The sequence below is a fragment of the Oncorhynchus gorbuscha genome, linkage group LG22 (assembly GCF_021184085.1).
Source record: "Oncorhynchus gorbuscha isolate QuinsamMale2020 ecotype Even-year linkage group LG22, OgorEven_v1.0, whole genome shotgun sequence".
NCBI lineage: Eukaryota > Metazoa > Chordata > Actinopteri > Salmoniformes > Salmonidae > Oncorhynchus > Oncorhynchus gorbuscha.
Window position 1 is genome coordinate 14,300,257 of NC_060194.1, and position 21,920 is coordinate 14,322,176.

Below are 21,920 nucleotides of genomic sequence, written 5' to 3' on the forward strand. Positions count from 1 at the left end.
CAGCTCTACGGACAATTGCTCTGTCCTCATGGCTTGGTTTTTGCTCTGACAAGTACTGTCAACTGTGGGGAAAAAAACAATTTAATCCATTTTAGAATAAGGCTGTACTGTAGATGGAAAAAGAGAGAGGCAGGAAGAAGTTGTTTCATTATTAATTACATTGCCAACATTGCAGCTCGCAGATTCTTGTGCCAATAAATCATATTTGAATGTGAATTGAAGGGGAGGGGAGGGGGGTGGGGGATTTTCATATGATAGCTTTATATGCCGTTGAGGCAAAATGATCTCATTTTGTTACGAAACACAAGACATATAGAGGCTCTATTTCTTTTTTTGCTTTTTAATCCACATCAATTATTTTACTCAGGCTTATCTTGGTCCAATCTAAAATAGCTATTGTGTTTGTCTAAACTTTTATATCAAACTAATAAACAGTTGATCACTGATTTTTTTTGAACGAATAAGAAAGTGACTTGCCAGATTAGCCAAATGGTTTATGGGTAGGTTAAGTGCTGAGTGGAATTTTTTTTGGCAAAATAAAACAATAATTATTCATCATAAAAACTGTGTGTAGGCGGTATGGGGCTTTAAATTGGTTGGAGGGAATTCCCCATCTCCCACATACTTAATCTTACAGCATTATTTATGGCATGTTGACTTGAAATAAGTGAATTGAAATGAGAGAAATATCTCGATATGATCAAATTCAGCAGTGGTCTTTTGAAGATTGCTGGTCTGCACTGCACTCATCAGTTGTCACTCATCTTCAAACAGAAATACCATTTTGTGATTTGATGTTGGTTGACGTTGACTTATAAGTCATAGGTCTGTTTTTTTTTAAACTAAGGTTGAAGACTGATAGTCTGCAACTGTTGCTAATCATAGTCATTCTAGAGGCTAAACAAAAAACAAAAATTGTCCTGCCGTGTCTTGCAATGTACTAAATATCCTTCTCATGTTAGGATCTTTTATTTTTCATTTTAAAGGGGCATTTGTAATATGAATACAATATATTTGAATGGATTTAATCAAAATAGGCCCACCAGCAGGCATTTGCATCGTTCTGAGCAGAATGGGACTCAAATGGGATCAATGGAATGCAGACCGCGGGGGAAAGTGGATATTCGTCTAATCTATTAGGATTTTTGTGTTCTAACAGACCCACAAGGTGGTTTACTAAAAAAGGATTTGGAAATATTTGGCTGTTTTTGCTGCATAATATTTAGAAATGGTCCTTTTCAGGGTTCGAAAAAAATGCTAACTCCCGTTCGTGTAAGCTGGTAGCATATAGTGGCCACATAGAAAGCGGTGGTGGTACTTGAAGATGTAATGCAGTTGATTTGTGACGATGACACAAGCATGTATTGGGTTTGACCTCTATATATTGGGTTTGACCTCTTATACCGAAAATAATGTGAAATACAATCCACATATACACAATAGCCAAACAATAGGCAAAATTGTATAGGGAGAAATTAGGAGATTCGGAATCTTTCCCCTTTCCCCTACGTGAGTGTCGTTGCCATGGTATTTCCATTGTTTTGCTCAGGTTTGATTGATCTCTTTACCGCATCTATTGTTCTCGACTGAAAAGGACAATGGGCGATTGAAGAGAATGACACACACATATATATATTTATATTTATTTATATATATATATTCAGAACAAGGCTTGATATTAGAAAAGGTGCTTACACGGGGCAATATGAAGGTTTTGGTTTTGACAAATGAATGGCAGCATGCAAGGCCTTTCAGAGAAAGAACAACTACTTGGTAATACGGCCTTCCGATACTGTCCATGTTAGTTTGGAGATTTTTTTTTCTTTAGGGTGCTAATTAGCACAAGGCTACAGCTGTGTGGGCGTACTGTATCTGTACTTGAGGTACAATATGTTACCTATCTTTCTATTTTTATTCACTACAGATGGTGTCGGCGTGTTAGAATGGGAGGACAACATGAAACAACACGTCGTGTTTGTCTTCATCATATTATCCGAGACCAAATAGACTGAACAGTAACAAATATCACTGTATTGACCTCTGATACCATGACCTGGACATCCAATTCCTCACCTTTAGAACAAATTATGATAACGTCAGTAATAGACAGGATGCTCTCTCTCTCTGTCTCTCTCTCTCTCTCTCTCTCTGCTTCTCTCTCTCTGTCTCTCTCTCTCTCTCTCTCTGCCTTTTTCTCTTTCTCTCTCTGCCTCTCTCTCTGCCTTTCTCTCACTCTGCCTCTCTTTCTCCGCTTCTCTCTCTCTGCCTTTCTCTCTCTCACTGCCTCTCTTTCTCCACTTCTCTCTCTCTGCCTCTCTCTCTGCTTCTCTCTCTCTCTCTCTCTGCCTCTCTCTCTCTGCCTTTCTCTCTCTCACTCTGCCTCTCTTTCTCCGCTTCTCTCTCTCTGCCTCTCTCTCTGCTTCTCTCTCTCTTTCTGCCTCTCTCTCTCTCTGCCTTTCTCTCTCTGTCTGCCTCTCTGCTTCTCTCTCTCTCTCTTTCTGCCTCTATCTCTCTCTGCCTCTCTCTCTCTCAAATTGGAGATTTGTCTCTCTTCTCTCGTGTTGATCACGTGGTATGCAGCAGCACACCATCACTCTCTTAAGTTAGACATAATGTTGCTGTGTGTCTGGCTTCTGAGCAAACAACCCAAGTTCTCCCAAGACTCTTCAGTGTGAGTTATCAGAAAACCAGAGTAAAGATGGGTGTGTTTTTCTAGGAGGGCCGCAGAATGTAATAACAACGACTACACCAGAACTCTGCACAGGAAGTGACAGTTATATAACTGTCATGTTTGTTGTTGTTATGTAATTATCGATGTTTTATGCCCATACTTTAAAACGTCTTTGACACAACATTGACTTGGCCTTTTTCCGTTCCTATATAAGGTATTTCTGTAGGCCTATGTATCCTGAAAATGAAATAATTGGTCAAATTTGAAGTATCAATATCAAAGTAACCATAGTCAACAATTGTGGCATCTGTTGTTGTTTTGACGACAGCTAAATAATGTATTGTTCCTGAAAACCTTACTGTATGAATTATGCCAACGTATTTCACACCAACCAACCAAAGTTGACATATGCGAGAGGAAACACAATCAAATATGCAAATGTGTGCAAAACGTTGGCTTTCAGCAGGGAAGGAAAGAGAAGTCGAAGGAAGCTCATTAAAACGATTATTGCCATCTTTTGGAAGAACAGTTGGGCTGCTATTTATTTCAGTAGTGATAGGTTTCTGAGCTGATTCTCTGCCTAATTGCCTGGAGTTGGCTTTCTGTCAGCTCCATTTTGTTTTCAGCAAAATAAAAGCTGTAAATTAGCCGTAATGAAAATCTTGGAGGGAATCAACAAGGAGTTAGTCGAGGCAGAACGTAACTCCTGAGCCCGCCGATGATACTGGGAAAAAAAGTCGCTTCTGGGGGAGAGAGAAAAAGAAAACATTTCAAGTTGTATCAGAAGGTTGACTTGTTGTGCTGTCTTCTTTTGGAAAGCTTCACCGAGTTAACTGAAACCTTCCGAGTCGTACTGATCAAGAGCAATTGAACGTGTTAAATAGTTCTCTCCCTTGATGGAAATAATTCCTCTTCCAGAGCTGTATAGACCTCATATTACCTCATATTTCCTATTGATTCAAAGTGATTGCAGTTTGTTGCAGTGTTTACCAAATAATTCATGTATTTGCCTCAGATTTATACCGCCTTTCATCTGCCTTGGCTGTTTTACATTTTTCCCCGGCGAGCTATAAAGGGGTCGAAAGAGATTGGGAGGGAGGGAAGGACATAGGGCTTTTAAAAGACAGAATACAGCACAGCCAAGTTGAACTGACTGTCAAGACGCATAAAAGAAGCCTTTCGTTTGGAGTTAATGAGGGAACATTTACATACATTTATCTACACTCAAACCCCCTTATATTTAGCCTGAATCATTGAAAAACATGCCCAAATACATTCACACACATTTGTTGACATGCAAAATGAGATTATATGTATCCTATGTGTAGTTGATCATTAATGCATGAATTAATTCAAGTAATCATGATTGCATCAACGATGATGATTAATCCTCATTGTTGGTATCGTTGATCAAAAAAAAAATGTTTGAGGCTGTGTACATCATTAGTCCTAATTGCCTAATAATAATAGCATCAATTCACAAGGTATTTACAGATGTCCCATTGCACAGTCTTAATAAAGACTCATGGAATCATAGTAGTCTATTAATGAGGACTAGAATGATCTGATGTAATCTGCATGTTCTGTATTGCAGTGATGTAGCTGAGCGTTAGGGTTATAATACTGTAATAATAATGAATTGGATGTATTTTCCAGTCACTCAAAGAGCTTTACATTGTCCACTACTACCAAAGTGTAGCATACACCTCTATTATGTTCCTAGGCCTAATGTGTTTGACTGCCCAGTTTGGGTGGACTTGCATATCCACTTAAAAACATTTGCTAAATGATCATTTTGTCATATTATTTCTTCTCAAACGTTTCTTCCTCTCCTCTTCTTTTGCAGTCCTACCCAGTGCCCAGTTTGGGGGATGAAGACTTCAACATTCCCCCCATCACGCCTCCCACCATCCCAGAACACATGCTGCACCCCCACCTACCAGAGTCGGAGTCTGGCTCCTACCACCCACTGGCACCCTCTCACTCCCAGAGTGGCCTGCACCCTTTCCACTTGCAGGGAATGGACATGATGGGTCAGGATGGAGGGCTGTTGAGCCAAAATGGCGGCCTAATGTCCAGCACCCTGTCTGTGGTGAGTCTAGCCTGATGCCACGAGCAAGCAGTGTGCAGAGATCAATGTAAACACGTAAGTGGGTTTTTCTGTTCTGGATGGCAGCTGTGAGTGCAGGCACGTGTTCCATCCCAGCAACAACACACCTCATCCAACTAATCAAGGTCTTGACGATTAGCCGGTTAGTTCAGTCATATGTGTTAGCACTGGGAAAGAACAAAAGCCTGGATAACACACTGGGTCTCCGGGACCAGGATCGAGGAACAGTGTTCTTTTGGATGACCCATGAGTTGTCAGTTGGTTGATTAAGATTTTTCCCCTTCATTTCATTCGAAATCGAAAACGAACTGGTGGGGGTGACATTCAGCAGAAATACGCTCAATTCAAGTCTTGACTTTTCAAGAAGTGGAGAAATGAAACCTAAACTTTTGGATTTGTCTTTCCTTGCAGAAACCTCACGATGTGATAGGTGACATGACTAATCGTGGTTTACCACTCTGCATAGGTATTGGACCTAATCTCCCATTCAAGTCAAAGTGAAACTTCTCACGTCCCGCTCTCAGCCAGAGGTTCTTTCTGCCCTTGGCCATGTTCACTATGTTCACCGATAAACAACAATATTATGTCTCAACAGCACCTTCACCACTGAGGAACGACATGATTGCACTGTGTGCTGTCTACATGCTCTTCATGATTTTCCCTGCTGCATATTTATTTCCATTAATCAGACAGGTGTAGCTGTGTAGCTCCACACAACCCTCTTCTTGAACCATATAACCCAATTTCGGGTTTTCAATGTGGAGCTTACAGGTCCCGCACAGTCAAAATCATGTTTTTAATAAAAATGGCCTGATTTGAATGGAACCAGATCAAAGTAGGATGACCAAAGTATGAAAAATGACTGTAGCTGGTACATTGCTAGGTTTTGGTCCGCTCCCTTGTGTCAAAAATTAGAGTTCAGGAGGCGGGATTACCAAGGGCTTAGTTTGACATTTCAGTAATTTTAGCTGAAGCTCTTATGCAGAGCGACTTACAGGAGCAATTGGGGTTATGTGCCTTGCTCAAGGGCACATTGGCAGGTTTTTCACCTGGTCAGCTCGGGGACTTTAACCAGTGACCTTATGGTTAATGGCCCAATGTTCTTAACCGCTAGGCTATCTGCCGCCCTATCACACGAAGCCCCTCATTTTAATACACCAATGGTAACATCTTATTCTCTTACCTAATTTAAATAATACCACCTTGTAACTATATCATCACAGGTTGTGTGTTCGCAGAGGGCTGTGGTTTGCATAGCTAGCTCAGTAGTCTACTGGTGCCAAAATTTGCCTTGTGTCAGCAAAGATACTTACAGGTTTCCCTTTCATCTGTGTCTGCTGTTAGATAGTTACTGGCATACAGAGGAGGCTGATGGGAGGAGATATAGGAGGATAGGCTCATTGTAATGGGTGGAGTGGAATTCATGGAATTAAGCCTCACTGAATTTACTCAAATTCTGAGCATTTTTTTAAATCTCCCAAAAATATTATTGGTGATGTTTTGGTCACTTAAAAGGCTATTTTACATTTGAATCAGAATGACTGTGCGGGAACTTTAATGATTTCCAAGTTTGGCCATCACAGCCTATTTCCCACTTTAAGCCAAGCATTTTAGCTACCACTATATTATGTTTCACATTCACTCGGTAGCTAAAACACTTCGAAACATGAGTGTTTTCTATTGCTCAGCATTCGTAAACTACTTTTACTAAAAGGAAATAGGAGCTCGGATAGGATGACGTGCCGGATGAAAGATTCCCCAGATTGACAAAGGGCATTTTGTTCCCGTTCACCTTAATGTTCTCACAGAACATCCATTTAGAGTGGCTATGAATTATGGTTGCCAGGCAACGGGGCCGAGCGCTTGTTGCCACGGCGAGGAATGAAAGAGGCTGGTCGATTCTATTGGTCTGGGGCATTAGCCTCATGTCTTCTTCTATACGTTTAGCCTTCATTCTCTCAGTCTCTGGCCATTCATTGTTATTAAGCACCGATAGTTGATTATAATGAACGCCATTTGAGTAAGTGTTAGATTAATAGGTAAATCGTCGAAGAGAAATTCACTTCTGCAGATGGGATTTTTGTCACAGAACTGGGGATAAAAGCAGTGTATCGTCTAACCTTTTAAATTGTGGAAGATATTGAGAAAAATGGCTGGTTCAGGGAAAACGATGTAGGCCTACAGATAAGTAGTTTCCTCTCCCCGTAGTTTTAAATGGACTAAATTACAATCTCATTTACATTTTTATATTTTTTTTTACCACTAATTTGCCATTTTTTTCTCATAGAAATCCATCCACATGTTGTTGTATCAACAATTTATCTGTAGGCCTATATCGTATTCCCGGAACCAGACATTTTTATGAATATCATCCCAATTTACAAGGTTAAAAGACACACTGCAGAAGTGAATTTCTCTTAGACGATGTACCTATTAATATAACACTTACTCAAATGGCGTTCAGTATAATCAACCATCGGTGCTTTGATAAATGAATGGCCAGAGACTATATACCATCAGATATGAATCGTTGGAGACAGACGGAGATAAAAGAATCCTTGGCATCCATTCATATTAGTGTCATAATGATGACCTGGCTTGTGACTCACCTCTCTGATCATTCGGAAAGTTCCCCCACGTCGCCATGGGGATTAGGTTGTGTTCCGCTGTTACCGGCGGTTACCAAACGGCCCGACACCAAATCCCCCCCCCCCCGTTTTAGTTACACCCACATCACCCTTTTTTCCCTTACCACATCACCCATGCCCTATCTGGCTGTACCAATAGTCACACATCTGTATAGGGAGAGGTGGTGTTCAGTGGGTGAGCTGCTCTAAGGGGAAAGATTGGTTAGCCTGTGTACCAGTCTGCTCTTGCCGCCTTGTCATGTTTGTCATGACAACAACAACACAACACTGACCTTAGATCAATATTTTGAATTGGATTTTATTTAGGAATATAATCCTTACAAGGATCATGTTAAATATTGGACGATTGCTTCGTGTTCTGGACGGGTTCCGAAATTAAACTCAATTAATTTCTTAGCTACATTAACTCTAGAGTACAATCGATTTCCTTCACTATGGAAACAAGCATTAACTCTATGCATTTCTTAGATGTACTTGTTACAAAGAAGGGATGGTCTCTAAGTACTACAGTTTACAGAAAACCTACAGATAAAAACACTGTTTTGACAGCTGATAGTTACCACCCTCCCCCCTAAAAAGAGGTTTACTAGTAAGCCAACTTCATCGACTGAGTAGCATCTGTGACACAGAGGAAGAATATGATAGACAATCAAATTCTCTCCTCGAGCGTTTTTTTCTCTCGCTTGAGACGATACCCCGATACCTGGCTTGTCAAAAGCTTGAACAGAAGCTAGTTACTTAATAAATCCCGACAAAACAGAATAAACCGTTTTCTGTGAACTACATGCCTACTTTCAATGACAGCTGTAATGGCATCAAGTCTATTGCCAATAAACATTGGCAGATATTATCCTCAGACTCCTCTTTAAATTCCGCCTTCCAGAATCCACCTTCATTCACCTATAAACGATCAAGGAACCCATCAAGCAGGCCTTCATAGAAGGATGCTTCCCATGTACCTCTTGTAGCACCATAAGAAACTGTTCTAACGTTGTGTGCCCTCAGACTTCTAGGACCTATCAAATAAAGTCATGTGTAACTTGCCCTACGAAAGGAGTTATGGATGTGTTACAGTGTTCTTGTAATAAGGTTTGTAATTGAAGAGAAAAACACATCCCGCGTCTTGAAAGTACGACTTGGAGAACATAAAAGTACTGCTCGACGTCAAGACATCGCCTCGCCGTTTGCGAGACACTTTTATAGGGCGAAATCTTTCTGTTATGAATTGCGTCGCGTCGGGATGGAGGAAAAGTCCATCCGGCGCGTAGAGGTCGGGACTATTGACAACAAATGACTCCACAGAGAAGCCATGTGGACATATAAATACAATTCTGTATCTCCACACGGTTGAAATTAATCATTCGATTTCACCTCCTTTCTATAAGCCAAATTTAGACTGTTACACAGGAACACTGTCCTTATCAGATTTTGCATGTCATTTATGAGTCGGCCCGCATATTTATGAACGGCTGTGCCTGAAGTCGTTTGTGGCCGGGCTATCTCATGAATTGATGTGATGTATTTAGGTGAGCGGACACCTGGGGGCGATTGATTTGTGATTTGCCCTCCGTGCCCTCTCCCATACCCTATAATTCTGTATTTCTTTGTGACTCATTTGTAAGAAGGTAGACCAGAAAAGCCACATCTCTGATAGGCAGATGAGTGGCAACCCTGATTAGAACCACCTGCTCCCCATCTGTTGTTCTTTACAAATGCTGTTTTGAATTCAAATAAAATTGTATCTATCCCTGAAAATAATTCAAAACAATGAATAATCAAGTAAGCTTTATGCAACATCTTTTTGAGTGCGAACCCATTACACCTCTTTGTTTGACTAAATTCACGGGCTTCGTGCACCAGCCAGGCTTGTGGGAGAGCGCCATGGTTCTCTTTTGATCAGTATGTATGACCATCTCCAAGAGGTCGTGGTGACATAAGCTGTTCTACTTAGTTCATTGACTTTCATTGAAGCAGAAAAAAAGCAGAAAAGGGGCCTCCCGACTGGGGCTGCGGTCTAAGGCACTGCATCACAGTGCTAGAGGCGTCACTACAGATCCGGGTTCGATCCCTGGGCTGTGTCGCAGCCAAACGGGAGACCTATGAGGCGGCGCACAATTGGCCTAGCGACGTCCGGGTTAGGGGAGGGTTTGGCCGACTGGGATGTCCAGGTCCCGTCGCGTTCTGGCGACTCCTGTGGCAGGCTGGGCGTAATGCATGCTGACTTCAATCGCCAGCTGTACAGTGTTTCCACTGACTTGGTGTGGCTGGTTTCCGGTTTTAAGCGAGCGGTGCGGCTTGGCAGGGTCGTGTTTCGGAGGACGCAATGCTCTTGACCTTCGCCTCTCCCGAGTCCGTACGGGAGTTGCAGCGATGTTACAAGACTGTAACTACCAATTGGATATCACGAACACGGGGTAAAAAAAGTAAGAAAAAAGCAGGAAAAAACAGCGAAGGGGGTGTCTCGCTTCCTCTTCCATCTCTGATATAAGGGGTTAAGGTGTTAGTTAGCTGGAGGGGATGGATGGGGTTAATTCTCTGTAGATTATACAGTTAACAGGAGTCACCTGTCCTGGTGTTGATGTAAGCCCCTCCTGTCAGGGACATTGTGTAGGACACTGTGTCAGGGACAATAGCAGGCGTGAGGCGTCGCTCACGGCACCTGTCAGTCCCTATGGTAGCAGGTGACCTGGCCACACTCAGGAAGGGAGGGGCCACACTATTCAATCAAACCAAATAGACCAAAATGATGTTGTCCCTGTGCTGAAGGATGCAAGTTGTATCAGTCATGGTTGAAACAATGTTCAGTGTGTGAAGGAAAAATTTTGAGTATTTGTGTGAACAAGCAGATGTTTCAAGAGCGTTTCTAAGAGTAGGTTAACCATTGTCAAGAGTAACATTATTGAATGCCATTTTTAAGCCATTTAAAAACCAATCTACATTGTTTTTTTCAGATGCAACAAATGGTCAATTCCGATTCCCGGTACAGCAGCCATCAGCCAATGGAAGCGCTCAGACCCAGGAGCCAATCAGGCATGGGACATCAGAGTCAGCTGACCACCATCAACCAATCACAACTCAATGCCCAGTTGGGACTGAGCGGGAACAACATTACCCATAATTCCCCATCTCCCCCTGGGAGCAAGTCGGCCACACCCTCTCCTTCTAGTTCCGTACATGAGGATGACAATGAAGAATCAATAAAGGTGAGCATAGGGATGGATACATACATGCACGTGTGTGGCAGGCAGGCAAACACTCACACACACACAGAGAGCACAGAGAGAGAGAGAGAACCGACACACGTGAACATATACACACGCACAAAACAACTAAAACAACTAACTTCCTTATTATACAGCCCCCACCCACACACACACACACACACACACACACATACACACGCACGCACATAGACATACATACACACACACACACACACGCACGCACATAGACACACATACACCTATTTGTATAAGTGTGAGTCATCTGTAACCTTTGTGCCATTACATTTGTTTACCCTTTCCCTTGGAGAAGGGAGTCACAGTGGAGAGCTGCTATCTTAATGCTTATGTGATTGCTCATACAATGGTGCCATTTTCCATGCATATACAACACTATATGGAAATCAAACCAACGGGTACTTTTCCCAAACACCTTTGCCATATTCCACACCCTTATTTCCACCGTATGTTTTAACTGCAAATAGCAATCTTTTGGAAAATGAAACTATTTCAATATTTTATGTGCCCCTCTGGAAAAATCCTTATGTTTAATTTAGTGGAGTATAAAATCTAATGCGGTCGACATTTCAGAAATGTGCACTGCGCTATTCAGAGTTATGGCTATTTCTGTGTTTCCTGTATAAAGCCATTTCTAAACATATTCATAAATTGATGGATAAATGAAAGTCTTGCATAGTTGTAACTACCGGTACTAACGTCTGTCAAGGTCTTTTTATACGGAAATGATTTCTATCTGTTTGCAAACTCTCACATTCATGGTCATGTTCATTATCTCACATAGAAAACGAATTGTTTTAAACGGTACAAGAGCAGGTAAATAAACCAAAATATTTATGAATGTTCTGGAAAATGTTAGGAAGGATATACAGTCAACATTTTAAATAGTGCCCTGAGTTTTTCCTGATCATGGTAAGGGAAAACTCTGTGTCCTACAGTATACTGTACATAGCGTATCTACTATTAAAGTCCATTCTGATCTATTTAAACAATCAACACTCACTCTTCACACACTTGGCTCACTCCAGAAGCACATATAGTCTGACCATTCCTTCCTTCTTTCTTCATCAGGCAGAGAAGCGACCGGCAGCGGTCGAGACTCCCAAAAAGCCCAAGACCCCCAAGAAGAAGAAGAAGAAGGACCCCAACGAACCCTCGAAGCCAGTTTCTGCCTACGCCCTGTTCTTCAGAGACACCCAGGCAGCCATCAAGGGCTCCAACCCCAATGCTACCTTTGGAGAGGTGTCCAAGATAGTGGCCTCCATGTGGGACGGCCTCGGAGAGGAACAGAAACAGGTACGGCCCCGATAGTACAATGCATCCTCCTACCTCCTCAGACCTCTTCACATACACTTCCTTCTTGGACTTCATTAGACAGGATCCGCCCGACTCTGACGCTATAGAAAAGATGATAATATACACGGAGTACACCAAGCTTTAGGAATACCTTCCTAATATGGAGTTACACACCCTTTTGCCCTCAGAACAGTCTCTATTCGTCGGGGCGGGGACTTTACAAGGTGTTCAAAAGCGTTCCACAGGGATGATGGCCCATGTCGACTCCGATGCTTCGCACAGTTGTGTCAAGTTGGCTGGATGTCCTTTCGGTGGTGGACCATTCTTGAAACACACTGGAAACTGTTGAGCGTGAAAACCCCAGCAGCGTTGCAGTTCTTGACACAAAGCGGTGCGCCTGGCACCTACTACCATACCCTGTTCAAGGGCACTTCAATCTTTTCTCTTGCCCAGTCACCCTCTGAATGGCACACAGACACAATCCATGTCTCAATGGTCTCAAGGCTTAACATGTTTCATTTAACCCGTCTCCTCCCCTTCAGCTACACTGAAGTTTATTTAACAAGTGACACCAATAAGGGATCACGGCTTTCACCTAGATTCACCTATTCAGTTTATGTCATGGAAAGAGCAGGTGTTCTTGTACACTCAGTGTATTAGATGAGAAAATAATAGAGTATAAGGCTGTTGTTCTCACAAAAAAAAGAGGGAGAAAAAGTTGATGAAAAAAGCAACATTAAATCCTTTTCACAGTTTCACAGTAGAAGTAGCTAGTGGCTCTCCCTGGTCCTGTGGCTCTGCTACTGTGAATGCTACTGTGAATGCTACTGTGTGTTTTGACTTACAAATGGCCTCTTGACAGAAGCAAATGGAAGAGAAAGCTTTTACATATGTATTCTAGTAAGCGCCGTGCTATTGTCCTATTACAAACGCGCACATGCACACACACTCACTCACACACTCACAGAAACACATTTTCAAACAAACACACACACACATACGCACGCACGCACGCCCGCACACACACACACACACACACACACACACACACACACACACACACACACACACACACACACACACACACACACACACACACACACACACACACACACACACACACACACACACACACACACACACACACATACACACACCCACACACCTCCAGTGTGGCGTAGAGCTGCACACGGAGAGGAGCATAGCAATAAAGGTGGTGGAGGATGTCTCTCTGAGGACAGGACAGTGTACTTCCTGGAGAGAGAACAGCAACAGCTCGGAAGACAGACAGACAGACAGACAGACAGACAGACAGACAGACAGACAGACAGACAGACAGACAGACAGACAGACAGACAGACAGACAGACAGACAGACAGACAGACAGACAGACAGACAGACAGACAGAAACAGACAGACAGACAGACAGACAGAAACAGACAGATGGATGGATTGTGAAGAGGAACAATCTAATTCTATATAAATTGGAAACCTTTTGAGTATTATTTAGCATCATAATAGCTTCATAGGACATAAACACTAATCCCGGTAGATGGGTTTATTTCTAGGAATGAAGTAGCTTGGCAACTGAAGTGCAATGTTTACTGTTCTGTCTTTTATAGGTGTACAAAAAGAAGACAGAGACTGCCAAGAAGGAATACCTGAAGCAGCTGGCTGCATACAGAGCAAGCCTGGTCTCACAGGTAGGGACCAGAACCAGACATAACCTGGGAGCTGTAGTTCTTCTATCGTGATAAGTTTTCATAAGAGCAGTGGTCAGTTAACTCTGTAGGACTCTGGTATCACTGTTGTTCTCTCTCTCTCCTGCTTCCATCTCTCGCTTTCCCATCTCTCCCTTCAGAGTTACAATGAGCCAGGTGAGGTCAAAGTGTCCCAGGCCTCCTCCATGCTGGGCCCCAAGCCCCCCGTGTTCCCCGGATCAGGCCACCAGCACCCCCAGCAGCACCCCCACCCCCATCACTCCCACCCCAGCCTCTACATGAGCCACCCCTACCACCACCAGAGCCACCACCCCCACCCCCACCACCAGCAACAGCAGTCCCAGCAGCACCAGACCGGCCTCAGCCCCCACCTGTCCCCCCTCCAGGGTCTCTCCCGGGGGGTGACCCCCCGGCCCAGTGGACCCCATTCAGGTGGGGTGTCTCTGGGCAGCATGGCGGCGGTGTCCCCCCCTCCTTTCCAGATCAGCCCGCCGCTCCACTCCCACTCCCACCTAGGAATGCACCACCAGCAACAGCTCGGAGGACACCCGCTGTCTCTGCACTCACCCTCAATGGGACAGGTTAGTTGAACAGGCACACACACACACACATGCCCAAATGCATAAAAACACACTCAAAATCAAATCACATTTTATCTATTACATGCGCCGAATACAACAGGTGTAGACTTTAAAATGAAATGCTTACTTACAAGGCATTAACCAATAATGCAGTTTTGAGAAAAACAAGAGTTAAGAAAACATTTACTAAATAGACTAAAGTAAAAAATAAAAAAAAGAGCAAGTAACACAATAAAATAACATTTACGAGGCTACAAGGGGTACCGGTACCGAGTCAATGTGTGGAGGTACAGGGTAATTGAGGTAATAAAGTGACTATGCGTAGATAGCAGCGGCGTAAAAAAAACTGGGGGTCAATGCAAATAGTCCAGGAAGTCATTTGACTAGCTGTTCAGCACTGTTATGGCTTGGGGATAGAAGCTGTTAAGGGGTCTTTTGGACTTAGACTTGGCACTCCGGTACAGCTTGCCATACTGTAGCAGAGAGAACAGTCTATGACTAGGGTGGCTGGAGTCTTTGGCAATTTTTAGGGCCTTCCTCTGACACTGCCTGGTATAGAGGTCCTGGATGGCAGGAAGCTTGGCCCCAGTGATGGGCCGTACGCACTACCCTCTGTAGCGCCTTGCGGTCGGATACCGAGCAGTTGCCATACCAGGTGGTGATGCAATCAGTCAGGATGCTTTCGATGGTGCAGCTGTAGAACTTTTTGAGGATCTGAGGACCCATGTCAAATCTCCTGAGGGGGGATAGGTGTTGTCATGCCCTCTTCACAACTGTCTTGGTGTGTTTGGACCATGTTAGTTTGTTGGTGATATGGACAGCAAGGAACTTGAAGTTCTAGACCTGCTCCACTGCAGCCCCGTCGATGAGAATGGGGCATGTTCAGCCCTCCTTTTCCTGTATGCCACGATCATCTCCCTTGTCACATTGAGGGAGAGGTTGTTGTCCTGGCACCACACTGCCAGGTCTCTGACCTCCTCCCTATAGGCTATATCATTGTTGTTGGTGATCAGGCCTACCACCGTTGTATTGTCGGCAAACTTAATGATAGTGTTGGAGTCGTGCTTGGCCACGCAGTCGTGAGTGAACAAGGAGTGTAGGAGGGGACTAAGCACGCACCCCTGAGGGGCTCCTGTGTTGAGGATCAGTGTGGCAGATGTGTTGTTGCCTACACTTACCACCTGGGGACAGCCCGTCAGGAAGTCCAGGATCCAGTTGCAGAGGAGGGTGTTTAGTCCCAGGGTCCTTAGCTTAGTGATGAGCTTTGAGGGCACTAACGCTGAGCTGTAGTCAATGAACAGCATTGTGGCCCAGGTGAGTTTAACACACATGCAAAAACACACACTCAAGTGCGCACACAAACACACACTGTACATATTATGCATATTGTGGTTATACACTCAGACATGGTCACCTACAATGTACAGCTTCAAACACTTTACACACGATTTTTGGGTGTTGCCAAAATGCAATCTGTAAAACTATGTTTAGTGCTATATTGACGGTAAATACACCAAGTATATGACAAGGGAACAACAGCCCCACCTTTTTCATTGTCATTCATTCTATTTTGCCCATATTCTTGATGAAGAGTGTTAAGTTCACTGCTATGAGACAACAACATCAACCAAATACGCTAAATAGCGCTGCTAATAACTCTATATTGAAAATACAGTGATTGAAGAAAAATAGTTCAGAGGTTAAATGATTTAAAAAATATATCATCTCTACACACGTTCTACCTGACGTTAGTTGTTTAAGTTGAGACTGCAGTATTTTTCATAAAAAGTCAGTAAATAAATGTTTTATGTATTTTTTTACTGAGTCACTATGGACCCGTTCAAAACCTCGACCCACCGGTTGAGAATCACAGTTATAGATGATTCATTTCGATGTTATTTACAATCATATCCGGTCCCTTCATGTGCCAGAGATTGAAGGCAAGATAGGATGTATTCATACTACTGCCAGTCTAATACTGTACATTCACATTACACACACTCTTTCTCTCTATCCCTGTTTTTCGTTTTTCTCTCAAAAACACAACTCCCCTACACACACGCACACATAGCCACACACACAATCCCCCATTTTCCATTTTCTTCCAGTAATAAACAAATGCATTAGGCTGAGGATGTTATATAAGGGCACCAACAGCAGCACATTGAGATTGATGAATGCATCAGTGGTGGAGACAAAACGCACAGGCAGGCAGGGCTATCTGATGAAGCCAGTCTAGCAGACAGGACAGGACACATACACAGGAAATGAGATGAGTTCTCTGTAGGGGCTAGTCAACAACGCAGATTGGAAAAAGGGAAGTGGACCTCTCTCTTTCGCTCTCTCTCTCTCTCTCTCACTCTCTGGACCTTAGATACAGAATACATAGAAGAATGCAAACTGTACATCAGAATTGTATTTTAAAAGTAACTGACCCCTTCAGAGGTTAAATCACCCATCCGTTTCTATGCACAAAAACAGCCAGATTCGCTGCCTCACTAATGCAACGGACATTTTGTCCTGAGGAAAATCCACAACAACAAATAAACCACAGAAGATATATCCGAGAGGGGGCTCTGTATAATATTAGAGGAGATGTTACCACAGGATCAGCTTTACTCCCTGTACAATCTAACATGACCCACTGTCTTTTCCCTTTCGGAAACTACTTTTGAGCTCCATAGGGTGGTGTCATTTGAGAGGGACATTAGTTTAATAAGAGGACTAGGTTATCAGGTATCAACGGGACCAGGTCGTTATGGAAACGGGTATCCAGGGGAACAGGTGACATACCTCTTGAGCGAGAGAGAACACTCACCTCCTGATCTCCTGAGCGTGGTACTTAGAATGAATAGTAAAACAAGGGTTGGTGGGAGATACTCGGTGGAGGCGTTGGGGTGAATGGTAGTTTTCTATGCCACTCACTTCCTAGATGAGTTATATCAATATGGAGGTTAAACAACATATCCTAGTAGTTAGACTGTGTTCTACCACTCTTACCTGTCCAATGTGTTATTATTATTTAACCTCGGAATATATCATATAAAGGAAAGGGAGCATGTTGATACTGTACACTCTTCAATAAAAAGGTGCTATCTAAAACCTAAATATGTAGAATGTATGCACACATGACTGTAAGTCGCTTTGGATAAAAGCGTCTGCTAAATGGCATATATATATATATATATATAAAAGGGTTCTTCAGCTGTCCCCATAGGAGAACCCTTTGAAGAACCCTTTTTTGGTTCCAGGTAAAAACAATTTTGGGTTCTACCTGGAACCAAAAAGGGTTCTGCCTGGAACCAAAAAGGGTTCACCTAAGGGGACAGCTGAAGAACCCTTTTGGAACCCTTTTTTCTAAGAGTGAAGCTTTGAGATTGTAGACTTGAGGTACAGTATTCACTAAGCATGCGGGTGTCGTTGTTTTTTTTTTAAAGAGCAGGAACTGCCATTTATCTACTCTCAGCAGGCAAATTAACTGTTGCTGATCGAATAAAAAAAATAGGGAGAGGGGGGGGGTGTAGAAGGGTGCCTCAGTCTTCATGCAGATTAGAATATGAATTTGTCTGAAGTCCAATTTTAGATGAGCTGCTTGTATGGGGCTGCCTGTATGGCTGTGTCAGTCCATGGAGAAAAGGGGGGGAAGAATGGTTAAACAGAGGTTTGGGTTTGGTTGCCACTAAGCCCCCAGCACTCAGATCCCTCTTTTATTGGGGACTTTTAAATCCCACGGGGAGTAATAATCCTCCCTTGCTCAATTTTGCATATTTTGGTGGGGAGAGAGTGCAAAAAAAAACGCGAGTGCTGAAACTTTTTCCCGTAGTTAATAGAGTAGGGAAAGGGGGGAGAGGGGAGGGGGGATGGGCGAGAGAGAGAGAGAGATAAAAAAAAAAGGGGCAGATGGGGCCTTTGTGATGGAGTGAAGGACAAGAATTTGTGGAACAATGCCTGAATAGGTAAGAGTCTGAGGAGGAGAAGAGAACTCAGCCACCTGCTGTCCCCTCTCTTTCAGAGCAGAGCTTGCAGCGTAGCGCCCAGATTCACTTCCCTTTCATACGTAGTCTCTCTCTCTCTCTGTCTGTCTTTCTATCTCTCTGTCTCTCCCTCTGTCTTTCTTTCTCTGTCTGTGTCTTTCTCTGTCTCTATTTCATTCTCCCCCCTCTCCTCTATCTGTCCCACTCCTCCCTCCCTCCCCCAATCAAAAAAAAACAAACACTTCAAGAAACCCCAACATTAAAATTTCTGCTCCCCTACTTAAAATAACTACTCCTTTTTTTACTCCCCATCTTCCGTCTCTCCCGCTTCCCCAGCTGGTCAGGCTCCACCTCCTCAGAGTATACTCTCACGTCTACCATTGACTCGCTATAGGGAAGCTCAGTCAATAACCAACTCCCAACAATGACGATGCCCTCATGAGTCATCGCGTCTTGACCAATGTCTACCACAGCTCATTTGAATAGTGTAATACTATAACATAACATGGGAGGTCATTATTTGATGAATTGATTCGTATATATCTGAGTGCCGTACTGCTATAGAGAAGCCTGCAAATACTTTCCCATCCACAGTATCCACAGATCCGTTATCCACAAGCTAGCTGATCTGTTGCTCTTACACATCACAGCACGTGACTTGTATTGGCTGTCATTGGCTTTTTTGTCGTTGTCAGAGACATCAGTGTCGTGGGAATTGCGAGCTGTGGACTCAGACCCCATAACCACTTGTGAGATTCTAACCATCTGTATGTAAATGCAAGGCGCTCATCCTCTTTTGAAGGATAATTCTCCAAGTCCGGTTTATGATTATGTGCATGCTACCCTGATGCACTTTGCTACGGAAATATATACGAGTTTGATATACTCAGACAACGTTTTGACTCTTAGGTCTTCGTCATGACTGACATTAGAATCATAGAATTCAATAGAATGATGTGCCTCTTTTACCATTTATTCTAAATAGACTGATTTGTAATTCATCCATGACCAAGATGGCTGCCATTATTGACACATTCTAAAGTCTATTGCTTATTTCACTGGTCATTGTTTGTACACTACATGGCCACTTGCTCATCGAACATCTCATTCCAAAATCATGGGCATTAGTATGGAGTTGGTCCCCTCTTTGTTGCTATAACAGCCTCCACTCTTCTGGGAAGGCTTTCTGCTAGATGTTGGAATATTGCTGTGAGGGCTTGCTTCCATTCAACCACAAAAGCATTAGGGCATTGATGTTGGGCAATTGGGCCTGGCTCGCAGTCGGAGTTCCAATTCATCCCAAAGGTGTTCGATGGAGTTGAGGTCAGGATTCTGCGCAGGCCGTCAAGTTCTTCCACACTGATTTCGACAAACCATTTCTGTATGGACCTCGCTTTGTGCCGAGGGGCATTGTCATGCTGAAACAGGAAAAGGCCTAAGCCAAACTGTTGCCACAAAGTTGGAAGCACAGAATCATCTAGAATGTCATTGTACTGTATGCTGTATCATTAAGATTACCCTTCAATGGAACTAAGGGGCCAAGCTCAAACCATAAAAACAGCCTCAGGCCATTATTCCTCCTCCACAAAACTTTATAGTTGGAACTAGCAAAACTGTTCACAAGGCATCCGCCAAACCCAGATTTGTCTGATGGACTGCCAGATGGTGAAGCGTGATTCATCACTCCAGAGAACATGTTTCCACTGCTCCAGAATCAAATGGCAGCGCGCTTTACACCACTCTAACCGACGCTTGGCATTGTGCATGATGATCTTAGGCTTGTGTGCAGCTGCTCGGCCATGGAAACCCATTTCATGAAGTCCCAGAAGAACAGATATTGTGCTAACGTTGCCTCCAGAGGCAGTTTGGAACTCGGTAGTGAGTGTTACAAACCGAGAACAGACTATTTTTACACACTACGCTTTTACACACTACACACTGTGAGCTTGTGTGGCCTACCACTTCACGGCTGAGCCGTTGTTGCTCCTAGACATTTCCACTTCACAATAAGAGCACTTACAGTTGACCGGGGCAGCACTAGCAGGGCAGAAATTTGACAAACGGACTTGTTGGAAAGGTGGCATCATATGACGGTACCACGTTAAAAGGCACTGAGCTCTTCATTCCACTGCCAGTGTTTGTCTATGGAGATTGCATGGCTGTGTGCTTGATTGTATATACCTGTCAGCAACGGGTGTGGCTGAAATAGCCGAATCCACTAGTTTGAAGGGGTGTCCACATACTAGTGTATCTCTATGACTAGAATAACACAGATAACACTGGAAAATGGTATCTAATGGTAGACTTTGATTTTTTTTTTTTTTTCAGGGATTCCCTCTCCAATCAGATTTCCAGAACATGCTCAACTCGTCCGGTGGGCAGGGACTGTCCCCATCCATGGACTACAGACAGGTGTGTCGAAATGGGCCCAGCCAGCACCTCGACTGGACCAGCGAATACTGTGGCAATGGGTAGAAATACTCATCCTTATTATATATATTTTTTGTTTGATTTAACCTATATTTACAGTTGAAGTCAGAAGTTTACATACATTTAGGTTGGAGTCATTAAAACTCATTTTTCAACCACTCCACAGATTTCTTGTTAACAAACTATAGTTTTGGCAAGTCGTTTAGGACATCTACTGTGTGCATGACGCAAGTAATTTTTCCAACAATTGTTTACAGACAGATTATTTCACTTATAATTCACTGTATCACAATGCCAGTGGGTCAGAAGTTTACACACACTGTGCCTTTAAACAGCATGGAAAATTCCAGAAAATTATGTCATGGCTTTAGAAGCTTCTAATAGGCAAATTGACATCATTTGAGTAAATTGGAGGTGTACCTGTGAATGTATTTTAAGGCTTACCTTTAAACTCAGTGCCTCTTTGCTTGACATCATGGGAAAAAATAAAGAAATCAGCTAAGATTTCAGAAAAAAAATTGTAGACCTCCACAAGTCTGGTTCATCCTTGGGAGCAATTTCCAAATGCCTGAAGGTACCACGTTCATCTGTACAAACAATAGTGCGCAAGTATAAACAGCCGTCATACCGCTCAGGAAGGAGACGCATGCTATCTCCTAGAGATGAACATACTGTGGTGCGAAATGTGCAAATCAATCCCAGAACAAGAGCAATGGACCTTGTGAAGATGCTGGAGGAAACAGGTACAAAAGTATCTATATCCACAGTAAAACGAGTCCTATATTGACATAACCTGATATGCCGCTCAGCAAGGAAGAAGCCACTACTCCAAAACCGCCATAAAAAAGCCAGACTACGATTTGCAACTGCACATGGGGATAAAGGTTGTACTTTTTGGAGAAATGTCCTCTGGTCTGATGAAACTAAAATAGAACTGTTTGGCCATGATGACCATCGTGGAAAAAGGGGGAGGCTTGCAAGCCGAAGAGCACCATCCCAAACGTGAAGCACGGGGTGGCAGCATCATGTTGTGGGGGTGCATGGCACCATGAGGCAGGAAAATTATGTGGATATATTGAAGCAACATCTCAAGACATCAGTTAAAGCTTGGTCGCAAATGAGTCTTCCAAATGGACAACGACCCCAAGCATACTTCTAAAGTTGTGGCAAAATGGCTTAAGGACAACAAAGTCAAGGTATTTGAGTGGCCATCACAAAGCCCTGACCTCAATCCTCTATAAAATATGTGG

The 21,920-nt window shown here is 43.2% G+C and overlaps 1 protein-coding gene across 2 annotated transcripts in view; it reads left to right on the forward strand.

Moving 5' to 3' along the window:
- The window catches only part of LOC124009845 (thymocyte selection-associated high mobility group box protein TOX-like), a 58,990-nt gene that overhangs the window by 36,038 nt on the left and 1,032 nt on the right, over positions 1 to 21,920 (forward strand). Inside the window, exons 4-9 of one of the 2 annotated variants that reach the window (XM_046322045.1) lie at positions 4,518 to 4,763; positions 10,381 to 10,632; positions 11,740 to 11,964; positions 13,587 to 13,667; positions 13,826 to 14,266; positions 20,569 to 20,652. In XM_046322045.1, coding sequence (XP_046178001.1) covers positions 4,518 to 4,763; positions 10,381 to 10,632; positions 11,740 to 11,964; positions 13,587 to 13,667; positions 13,826 to 14,266; positions 20,569 to 20,652 — 1,329 coding nt within the window. Of the gene's footprint in view, positions 1 to 4,517; positions 4,764 to 10,380; positions 10,633 to 11,739; positions 11,965 to 13,586; positions 13,668 to 13,825; positions 14,267 to 20,568; positions 20,712 to 21,920 lie in introns of both variants that reach the window. The other variant, XM_046322044.1, reaches the window with a different exon arrangement.